Consider the following 11194-nt stretch of genomic DNA (forward strand, 5'->3'; position numbering starts at 1 on the left):
TCATCACTGGATTCAGACAGATAGCATTCAATTACCTTAGCATCATTTGCCATAAGGCATGATGCAGAAGATGATGATTCTGGTTCGAAAGTCATCGCTTTGAGTGACTCCTTAAAGTCCTCGAACCGAGGATCATGACGAGTTCGATGACCTTCATAGACCTCCGAGAGATGGTTCCAGATGAGCTTTGCATGATCGAGATGCATGACATTCCTAAACTGATTTTGAGATAGACAGGAGCAGATGACGTTCTTCGCCGTGAGGTTGAGAAGAGTGTACTTGCGAATGTCATCAGCTTCCGCCATTTTGCACAGATCGGTCAGACCAATCTCAGTGACGGTCCACAGCTCGCTGTTTGTTGCCATAAGGCGCTTCTTCATCATGGCCTTCCACTTGGGATACTCGTGACTGTCAAAGATGGGGCATGACACAGTCTTCATACCTGTGGTCGACATAACTGAAACTCCAGACGGTTAAACCAAAATCACACAGAATAAGGGAGTACTTTACTCTGATACCAATTGAAAGTGTGTTATATCGACTAGAGGGGGGTGAATAGGCGATTTTTATGAAAGTCTTCAAAACATGGAAGTTTCGAAGACAAATGATAGAAATGAACCTATTTCCATGCAGCGGAAGATAGACTACACTAGACAGACAATAGTCAAGCATTCAATGAAGTGAAACCACACTGACTAATAGTAGCTAAGCAGTAAGGATCATGTACACAGTGAAGACAAATAGATAAAGCAAATAGGCACTGACTTTACAAGAGCCAACTGTAAATAAAGAGATGAGAAGGATAGAACCAGTGTGCGTGACGAAGACAAAGGTTTGGTAGACCAGTTCCAACTGCTGTGACAGTTGTACGTCTGGTTAGGGCGGATAGGTATTTAAATCTAAGGACACTCAGTCCCAGACACTTAGTCCTGAGCACACAGCTCAGAACACTTAGTCCTCTTCGTATTCCCCTTGAGCTAAGGTCACACAGACCTTACTCAATCACTCTGATAAGTCTTCAAGGTAAACTTCCAAACCTTCACAGACTTTGTTCACCGGCAATCCACAATGACTCTTGGATGCTCAGAATGCGACGCCTAACCGGCTAGAGGATTCACAGTCCTCAAGTGTAACAAGTTTTCAGATCACACAGACAAGAAGACTTAAGTGATGCCTAACACTCTTTGGCTCTAGGTGGTTAGGGCTTTATTCTCTCAAGGAATTTTCTCTCAAAGGCTTCAAGGTGGGTTGCTCTCAAACGACAAAAGCCGTACTTTAACTCTGAGCAGCCAACCGTTTATGGTTGTAGGGGGTGGGCTATTTATAGCCACTAGGCAACCCGACCTGATTTGTCCGAAATGACCCTGGGTCACTAAGGAACTGACACGTGTTCCAACAGTCAGATTTCAAACACACACAGCAACTTTACTTGGGCTACAAGCAAAGCTGACTTGTCCAACTCTGAACAAGATTCCCTCTCATAGTCTTCACTCGAAGACATAGGATTTTGGTTAAGCATCACTTTAGTCATTCTGACTGGTTTTCTTGGACCCCACTTAACAGTATGGTGGTTCCTATGACTCAACAAAGAAGAAAAAGAACTACGAAAGATCTAAATCTTTGCGCTCCATAGTCTTCATGCAATGTCTTATCTTGTCATAGTCTTCAAGGTGAATGTCTTCACTTACCACCTTTGACTTCAATGTCTTCATACATTTTTAGGGGTCATCTCTGGTAGGAAAACCGAATCAATGAGGGACTTCTACCTGTGTTATCCTGCAATTCTCACAAACACATTAGTCCCTCAACCAGGTTTGTCGTCAATACTTCAAAACCAACTAGGGGTGGCACTAGATGCACTTACATAAACCGGATGAAGAACTGCTCGGGGTAGTGCTTCACCACCTTGACATCGGTCGGACGCACGCCCAAGGCAGCAACGATCTCATCAGCAACCTTTCGGCACGAGACGCCCTTGAGCCAGCCGACAGCAGCGTTGGAGGAGAGGAGGGCCGACTCCGCTTGCATCTCGGGAGTAGCCGGCACCACAGCAAAATCTTCCGCCGGCCTGAGAGCAACATCACCAGGGCGGGCCATCGCTGCGGGTGGAGAGGCCACCTGAAGCAGTGGGCGCGGATAAGGAGCCTCCCAGCCCTGACCAATGCATGGCGGCACCACTTCAGGGGCGGCAGCAGGGCGAGGCAGAGGGGGTGGTGGCATGGCAAGCGAGTCGAGAGAGCTCAGGGACCTCCGCTGATTGCGGCATCTGCGCGCTTTGTGCCCGTTCTGAAGGCAGCGTGAGCAGCGGAGTGGGTCACGGCACACCGAGGCTCTTTGTCCGCGGAAGAGGAACTGACAGCACCGCCCGAACAACCTGCGTGGGATGGGCGGCGGCTTGAATGCTGGGGCTGCGAAAGCCGGGCGGCGCGGGCCATTACGCGACATGACAACCTGCCACCCGCCGGTCGCATCAGCCTCGCGCCCCGCGTCCGCCTGCCAAGACATGGTCGGCATTGAATGACGCTCACAGATGTATACTATTAGCCAAGGCAATGGTTTTATCGATCGAATCTGGAATCTGCAGTCTGAAGCAATTCAGTTGAGCTTCAAAACAGGTCTGTTTGGATTACCCACAAGCCGGGCCCGCAAGTCATCCACGAAGCCATCCTCATAGCGACCCTTGAGCAAAACTTGCTTGAGGCTCAGGAGAGAAGGCAGCCCAGCAAACAACACCGTGTTGGCTTTGTAACGCCAGCCACGAAACTGCAGCAGCTCAATCTTTGGGGCTGCCCCTCCTTGGAACTCCACGGATTCGAGCTTGTCTAGGAGGCTGAGCTCCAGCACCGCCAGACTCAGGAACGCCGCGTCCCGATTGAGACTGAAACGAAGCTCTTCACTGGCAAATGAGTGCCTCAGCAGACGCAGTATGGCCAGGTTTGGTAAATTACCAAGAACCTGCATGGCTGCATCAACCTCCAATATCCTGCTGCTCCGCAGCTCCATCTTCACGAGATTCCAGAGCGCTGCGATCCATTCGGGCAATTTCACCAGGTTACCGTACAGCTTGAGGCTCTGTAGTTTTTTCGGAGGGGACGGTAGGGCATCCAAGCAGCCGGATAAACCAGGGTTTCCCTCTGACCGCACTAACAACGATTCCAGGCAACTGAGATTTGAAAGGGCTGAACACAAGTCTTGAGAGTTTTTCTTGTTGATGCCCGTCACTCTTAACTTCCGCAGCCTGGTGAGACTTTTTAGGTCATTTAGAACAGCCTTACCCCTTGATCCTGAGACATTCACAACACCCATTGTGTCCAGGGCTTTCAGTCTACGAGTCCCTCTTGGCACTTCAACACCATTTGGACTTTGGCGCGTCGCGGCAGAAGGTAATTTATTGCAGCAACACGCAGTGCATACATCACGCCTGTTAGGGTCACCATCCATATCCATTACCTCTTTCAGAACCTGAGGTGCGCAACATCCCACACAGAGCGCCATTGACGACAAAGCCAAAGTGCATAGGGTGTCTGCATATGTTTCATGTGTACCACCATCGTTACTTCCAATGCCCCCAGCACGAATATGCTCTAGCTTGCTAAGCTTGATAATGGTCCTCGGTAGTTCAATTATGCTTGTATATGTAACGTCTAGCGTTTGCAGCTGCCTCAGGTTACCCAACGAGTCTGGCAAGTGATAAATATCATCACATCCTCTTAAAGAAAGGTACCTTAGATGAAGAAGCTTCCCAATGCCCGTAAGATGATGATCAACTAGACCTGATGTCCCCTCTAGGTCCAGCACTCGCAGCAACCTCATCTTCTCAGACATGAAAAATGGCCTCCACTTCCCAAACACCGTTAATGATCTTATACAAGACATGTCCACTATGCTCTTGAAGTCACACTGATCACCCTTCCAGCTACTACTTATGGCAAGATGGCGGATTGTTCCCCGGTTGTTTAATCCGCAGCCGTCCTCCAATGTGAAAACAAGATTATCCTCCGCTGATTTTGAGATACCAATTTCACGAATGAGATCATGGACTTGGCAGGAGTCAATTCCTCTTCTACTATGAATGGATTCTTGAGATGGTAGGATCATGCTCCTGCTTATGAGTTCCATGAAATAGCTCTCCGCTATTTCCTCCGCGGACTTGCCACGCAACTCCCTTGAGTAGCCCTCTGCAATCCACCGACGCACCAGACGTCTCCGGCTAACTTTGTCATCTTGGGGGAAGATGGAGAAATACAGCATACATGACTTGAGATGGTAGGGTAAACCATCGTAACTTTTGTTAAGGACTGCTGCTATCCTTTCAAGCTCTGGATTCATCTCCAACTCGGCACTCATATGGTCATTCAATTTCATCCACTCCAAAGCGGTTTTAGGTTGGTTTGCCAAGAAGCCACCTATGGTGACAATTGCAAGGGGAAGTCCATCACACTTCTTTAGGATCAGATTTGCTTGTTCAACCAACTCCGGATATTCATCATTCAGATATGCAATCTTGTGAAATACCTGAAATGTATTCAATTTGAATTTTTAGTTGCCACAAAACTAAATTAGCTGCAAGCCTAATAGCGGATTTTGTGCTTTAAATGTTTATTAACGAAGGTAAATTGCACCGTTAGTTCTTTAATTAAGCATGCAAGTAGCTACTAGCCAGTCATGCCCCCCACAGGGTTTTAGCTATCTTCTAAAATAATCTCAACGTACTAGATTAACATGGAGGGGGAACCTTGTCAAAATACAGATTGTGTGTGCTCAAAAAACCCATTAGAGAAAAGATCTTGGCACTTACAAAATAGAAATTAAACAAATAGGGCATGAATGCATGATGATAGGGTCGCAGGTACCTTTTCCATGAAGAGGTTAAGTCCATCTTCATACCCCAGAATTTGAAGCTTGTATATGTTTTCTTGTTTCTTTGAACAGTGCCTAGCAATATTTTCTGACCTTGTGGTAACTATGATACGACTTGATGTTTCCCTTGCAGGTAAATGTTGTATTATAGAGTCCCATTCTGTGGTAGACGATAGATCATCAAGAACAATCAAGTACTTCTTTCCTTCTAAAATATCCGTCAGTGACCGTTGGAGCCTAGGTTTTGTTCTGCCACCCGCCAAGCCTGTTTCCTCCTTATTTTCATAATCCTCTGCATCTAATTGTCGAGCTAAGCTCTTGATGAGCTCATCACAATTGAAGGGATGCATAATTGTTACACAAGCGCGGTACCTGAATCTGACACTGAGGTGTTGGCTTTGATACACATCTCTAACCAGTGTTGTTTTCCCAAGACCGCCCATTCCCCACACAGAAATCACATCAAGCTGTTGGCTATCTTCATTTGAAATTAGTTTGATAATATCAGATTTTTCTTTCTCTCGACCGACTTGCTCATATTCCTTAAAATCAGCTATCGTCATCTCTGTGTGAGTGAGGCTCTTGTTGTCTGCAGAGTTGCTACTAGTCGTACTAGCTATGTTAAAGCTAGACCCTGCCTCAGTTGCATCAGCTCTATCTTGCAAACCCTATACACAAATAGATAATGATTAGGTGTTGCCTTCTATTCCGCAGTAATGTTTCAGCAAGTTTTAATTTGAGTAAACTGCAGCAAGACACAACTCTCGAGGTTGTTGTAACGTAAAACTACAACTCTAGGGGTTTTGATACCCAACTCTGTCAGGTAAAATGAAATCCGACAGATGTGGCCCACATGGCGTTGACTATGGCAGGGGCAGCTCATTTTTGGCTTAAGCTGATAGGTGAGCTCGCCTTGAGCATTGCGGTTCACTGAGCTCTTAAAAAAAAGTTGCTTTTTTAAATTGTGGGCCAAAATTTAAAGCAAAACTCTAATTTTCCAAATAAATATGAAAAATATCTAGTAACTCAATCTACATTCCATGAGTATTCTTGGGAAGTTTGAGCGCATTTTGGCTAGACTTCAAATTTGGTAGAGAATAAAAAAAATCCAGACATTTAAATGGCTCACCAAAATGTGCTAAAAAGTTCTCAGAACACTCGACAAAGATAGATTGAATTACTAGAATTTTCTAAGATTTTTTTTGAGAAGTTTGAATCTTTGAATTTGACTGATTTTCTAAGTCAAGGTTTTTGTTGTAGAGCTCAATGAGTCGGCTCTGCTCGAACCGACCTCACCTACCGACTTCAGCCGAAAATGAGCCAAGTCACTGTCATAGTAAATGCCATGTGGGCCTCGTCTGTTAGATTATCTTAATTGACTTGATTACCTTTTTTTGTTACCCTAGTGTCCGGGGTATCAGTTAAACAAACCCAGAGTTGTAGTTCTGGGTTACACCAGGTCCTAGAGCTGTGTCTTGCTGCATTTTTTCCCTTTTAATTTTTGCAAATGTTCATATGACATTTTCCATTGTTGACAATCAAATAATTTACAAGGAAAGCTATGTAACAATTATGCAGTTCGCAGGTCAAAGAAGTTATAATTCAATTACAAGAGCAGTATTAGTCAATAAGTGAATTATAACATGATAATTATGATCGTCAATATGGGCCCAGCACCACAAAAGCATGCCACAAAGCACACATGTAAACCTAAAATGATCCCATCTCCTACTATGTAAGTGCCAAAACCAGATGAACATGTAGGCTGAAACGCTCTTACCAATCTAGATCCATCACTAAAAGATAAGAATATCAGCGTCAATGAGCTCCTAATGCTCAGCATGCCTGGATCTACACAGTGGGATGTAAGTGACCAGCAAGACAAGTGTGAGATTTGCTGATCTCCTCTCTTCTCTGCAGCCCACACGTCCATCAGCCACAATACTGTACCAAGTACCAACATTTGCTCGAACACCTTTAATGTGTCTGAGAAACTGCTGCCCCGGCAGACAAAATAAACCACCCTAGACCTCATGTCACCAACCGAATAGCATCACGCAGGCCCTGTGTCGCATCATATCCCTCCCCATCGTTCTCCCTTCTTCATTGGTGACAAGGAGAGAGAAGCGCCACCATCCGAATCCATGGCTGTTAGAGTGGCGGAGATAGGCCCCAGGCAGCCCGGGCTGCTACCTGGGACGTGAGGGCAGCTCCCTTTATACACTGTAGCGGACACTGTAGCCATAGCGCTACAGTGTACACAGGCCGGCCACATCCTGGTGCCGCCACTGGCTGTTACTAAAACATAATCGTTAGTAACTTTCTCACAAAGTCTTCTATCTCCAATGCCAGTCCCTATGGTTGGGAAAGCAAGATGCTTGGACAAGAGAGAGAGAAGAAGCTGCAGTGGAAATCTGGTAAAATAACTAGACTGTCTTTCGTGAAAATCAAAAGCACGGGGAACTGCAAATTATTGGCTAACTGTTGTGATGGCGCCTTCACCTTTTGCTTTGCCTTCCGACGCCTCCCACATCCGGCTCGGCCTCTGGAGCAGTCACTTCCATTGGCGTTCATCAGCAAGCGGACGCACACTTAGGAAGAAAAATGCCAAATAATAGGGCTTTCAAGTATCAACTATCATTCCATGAGCTTCCAAATTTTCCAAAGAGAAATATTTTAAAGAGATAAGCTTTCGCAAACTTGAGTGAGCTTTGACAAATTTGGCACAAGCTTTCAAAATTCAATGGGATTACTACAGAAAATCATAATCGAGTCCTTTTCACCGATCTATCAAGAAATTTATTAAGTAATTTCAACCTCATAACATTAATCACAAAATTGTCTACTACGATTGAAGCATTAAGTTATGCAGATCTGAACCTCCAAAAATCTCAATCACAAGATTCGATCCTCAATAGAAATGCCCCAATTCCAACAATAAAACATGAAGCATAGGATCACCACACATGGTGATCTAGCACCTCAAGAAGGAATGGTCGTCCATGGCAGAGCTCTCCGAGACATCCTATCGATAGAGAAGAAAAGCGGAAGTAAAGGTGATATGGTTCTTCCATGACTGCACTATCCAATGCTAATGCGTAAGTAGAGCACCGGCAGTTGCAGACAGGGCCGCCCTATTCGGGAGAAGTGGAAGGCAACGCTCCCATGTGTGAATCTTGAAGTTTTTTTTCCGTGATATGGAAACACTCAATGTTGTGAGGAAGGCTTAAGAAGGAAACATGAAATAAGGATAACAGGATGACAGAGAGGTCGATGATGGTCACACGGGGCCCTTCTGTTGGTATCACGCCATGATGTGCTGGACGTGTCAAAACTATGCTCATTGGTGAAGCTTAATGGTTTTTCGCAGAACACATCCGAAAATCACCAGGGATAGTAAAATTATCCAATTTGAGAAGTTTAAGAACTATGTGAGACAAACATTTTAGTGGGTTATGCTCGTCAATGGTTCAAGGGAATAAAGTAATCATTTTCTTTAGAAGCAACTATGTGAAATGCCAACTATGCATATATTTATCAAGCAAATACAATCATGCATCTCACATATCTAAAAAAGGGTTAATGATGGAACTTGGATGCCAAAAGAAAACAGGAGAGTTGGCAAAATTTTATCCAAAAAAGGATGGCATGTTTACCAACTGATAAGTTCGTTTTTATTTTCATTTTCAACAAGACATGCCTACACAGTTGTGTGTATAGTGTTCTACAATTTTTACATTTATCTTTGGAATTGCTCAAACATCAATATTTTGATATATGCTGAGTTGCTGACATTGCAATCAGCTAGGGCAATGTCATAACATTTTGTAATCAATTGGTGAATGCAATTTGATTCTAATTAGGGTCCACAAAACTAAGCAATCGAGTGATGTATTTACCATCAGATTTTTATTTGAAAAAAGGTACATCTATCGTCTTTCAACTATTGACTGAGTTTTGATTTCCTGTCTAAACTGCATCACAGACAATTTTGCCCATCCACCAATGGAACCGTTTGCATCTTATTGACATCTCAGAAATTGTTCTAAGACACTATTGGGTGACAACCGCCAACCCTGTGGTTCTTCCATGTCTGCTTCCTATCAGAGTACCATTAAACACTGCCACACTCAGCACCATGGTGTCAGGACTAGATTATATGTTGGTAAATAATGCACAAAAACTACTGAGAAATAGTAACCTTACCTACTGTCAGATATTGTTGTTAATTATTACTGCATTAGTTGACTCTGAAGATAATGTAGCACTAGTCAGAGTATATTTTGACAAGAAAAAAAATACCTTATCGTAGAAAGCATAGAGAGCCTGGTCCATATGCAACTGCTTGTGGTCAGCTGCTGCAGTCTGTTGTCTTACGCATAAGCTAGCAACCTCAACTTGCTCCGTGGATACTATGATTCGACTTCCTTTCTTGTAATTTAAGAAGAAAACTTTAACGCAGTCCCATTCTTCAATAGTATGTATGTCCTTAAGCACAATCAGGTAACTCTTCGTACTCACAAACCTCCTGAACTCACCAACCAAATCATTTTCCTTTGTCATCTCCATCCATCTCAGATCTTGGGCCTCCATAGTTGTCCCTTGTAGTGAATTTACATAAAACTGCCTCAAAATACTCCGCAAGTACTCTGTTGGATTGACAGGACGCACCAACTTGATCCAAGCAAAGCATTCGAACTTCTTGTGCGTCTTCAGATCTTCGTATGCCTTTTTTATGACAGAGGTCTCCCCAAGATCACCATTTTCTCTCCATAATGCGATTACTCTAAGGTCGTCATCCTTGTTGGAACTGATCAGGCGAATGAGATCCATTTTTGCTTTGTCCAACTGCCGCGTAGCTTCCTCGGCGCCGGACATTGTTACGCCAGCAACGGGGAACTCACTTGTGGTTGTGGAGATATTGCTAGGCTTGGAACCAGAGCCGTCGCCATTGATGAGGCGGTAGCGCTTGTTCCTGCGGCTGACATCCTCGACCTTGGCTCTAAGCTCCCTCATCTGCTTGCCAACGAGGCGCCGGTCTAGAAGGGTGCGAGCAACGCGCCACCAAGACTGCTTGTGTAACCGGACAGCGAATTCCTGGAGGGAGTCCTCGACCTCATAGGCCACGTCGCGGACCTGCTTCACCCAGACCCTGACCACCCTATCCTTGTCCTCTGGCCCGTCGTGTGCGGCCATCAGGAACGCCTGCATCATCTCCAGCTCATCGGCGATGAAGGCCTGGTCACGCTGAACTCCAAGACGTGAGGCTACCTCCCCGGCACCGGCAGACCTGGCGTAGCTGAGCGCCCCAATCACCACAGACTTGCCCAGACTTAGCACGGTGGCCTCCATTTAGCTGCCCGTTTGTAAACGATTGTTAATGCTAATCCTTAATGCAGCAGGGTGTACTCGAGCCACTGAGGGGGTTCGTTAATAAAAGAATCAGCTTGGTTACAAGGGTGTACGTTGAAGTGTTGCAGTGGAGTGGGCGAACCGAGGGCCAGCCGGAGCCCCGCGCCCTTTTCCAATCCGATGGCAGAGGTAGAAGAGCACCGGATCTGGTGGAGGTCGGCGACGACTGCAACACGGGGGAGGTTGAGGTGGTTGGTGGAGGAGTCGCGTCACCTGCTGCCGCCTGTGGCCGCTGTCGCGCTCGGCGCACCGCCGGGAGCCGCCGTCTCGGTGAAGTTGAGGATTGGGGAGGGATAGGCAGGGTTCGGAGAATGGATTGGGGATTTTTTTTTTTGGAAGGGGTACCTGTTTACACCGTCAACGTTTAGAGCATTTCCAATAGGCGCCGGTCACACTGCACGCAAAAAACAGATATACCGCGCGCGCATCGTCTGGTTTGACGCGGTGTGCAGCACTGACTCCAGCAGCCGCGCTAAAATGCAGCGCGCGTGACTTGCACAAACAACATATGCATTCGAAAACAAAAGTAAAAAAATTAAAAACAAACAAAAATAAATAGTTCAATTTCGTTTATTACAATTCAAACAAACAGTTTATCGTTCAATACAACAAATAATGCAATTAAACACAACAAATAGTTCAATAATACAATAACGAAAGCACAAATCATGAGATCCTTCTGAAGATTATTATGCGCTGCAGGACGTCGAATGGTATGATAGGAGGCAACAAAACGGGCCACCCTTTCAGCCCTCCGTCGCACTCGCACGGGATATCCCAAGAGCTCATACTGAGAGTAGTCTACATCTTGGCCACGCTCATTCTCGATGATGAAGTTGTACATGATCACACAAGCGTGCATTATGTACCAAAGCATCTTTTGATCCCAAAATCTAGCCGATCCTTTCACAATAGCAAATTG

The 11194-nt window shown here is 45.3% G+C and overlaps 1 protein-coding gene across 2 annotated transcripts; it reads right to left on the minus strand.

The window, feature by feature from the left end:
- Window positions 1–2533: 2533 nt before the first annotated feature.
- LOC125508016 (disease resistance protein Pik-2-like) lies at window positions 2534–10629 on the minus strand. Of its 2 annotated transcripts, XM_048672559.2 has the most exons (4): window positions 10326–10629; window positions 9163–10216; window positions 4854–5528; window positions 2534–4515 (listed from the first exon to the last, which is right to left on the minus strand). In XM_048672559.2, the coding sequence occupies exons 2-4, from the start codon at window positions 10210–10212 to the stop codon at window positions 2596–2598; spliced, it is 3645 nt and encodes a 1214-aa protein (XP_048528516.2). In that variant the 5' UTR covers window positions 10213–10216; window positions 10326–10629; the 3' UTR covers window positions 2534–2595. The 2 variants fall into 2 exon arrangements, with proteins under 2 accessions (XP_048528516.2, XP_087381713.1); XM_087525587.1 differs by lacking the exons at window positions 9163–10216; window positions 10326–10629 and adding an exon at window positions 7363–9153.
- Window positions 10630–11194: the final 565 nt, after the last annotated feature.

The sequence above is a fragment of the Triticum urartu genome, chromosome 5A (genome assembly GCF_056163025.1).
Source record: "Triticum urartu cultivar PI428250 chromosome 5A, HENAU_Tu73, whole genome shotgun sequence".
Classification (NCBI taxonomy): Eukaryota; Viridiplantae; Streptophyta; class Magnoliopsida; order Poales; family Poaceae; genus Triticum; species Triticum urartu.

Bases quoted from the DNA above. Each gene is read 5' to 3' on its own strand.
- LOC125508016 (XM_048672559.2), bottom strand. From the start codon at position 10,212: ATGGAGGCCACCGTGCTAAGTCTGGGCAAGTCTGTGGTGATTGGGGCG. The intron at 5,529-9,162 runs GTATTTTTTTTC...ATTTGTGTATAG, and splicing joins TCTATGCTTTCTACGATAAG to GGTTTGCAAGATAGAGCTGA. The intron at 4,516-4,853 runs GTACCTGCGACC...AATACATTTCAG, and splicing joins TTAACCTCTTCATGGAAAAG to GTATTTCACAAGATTGCATA.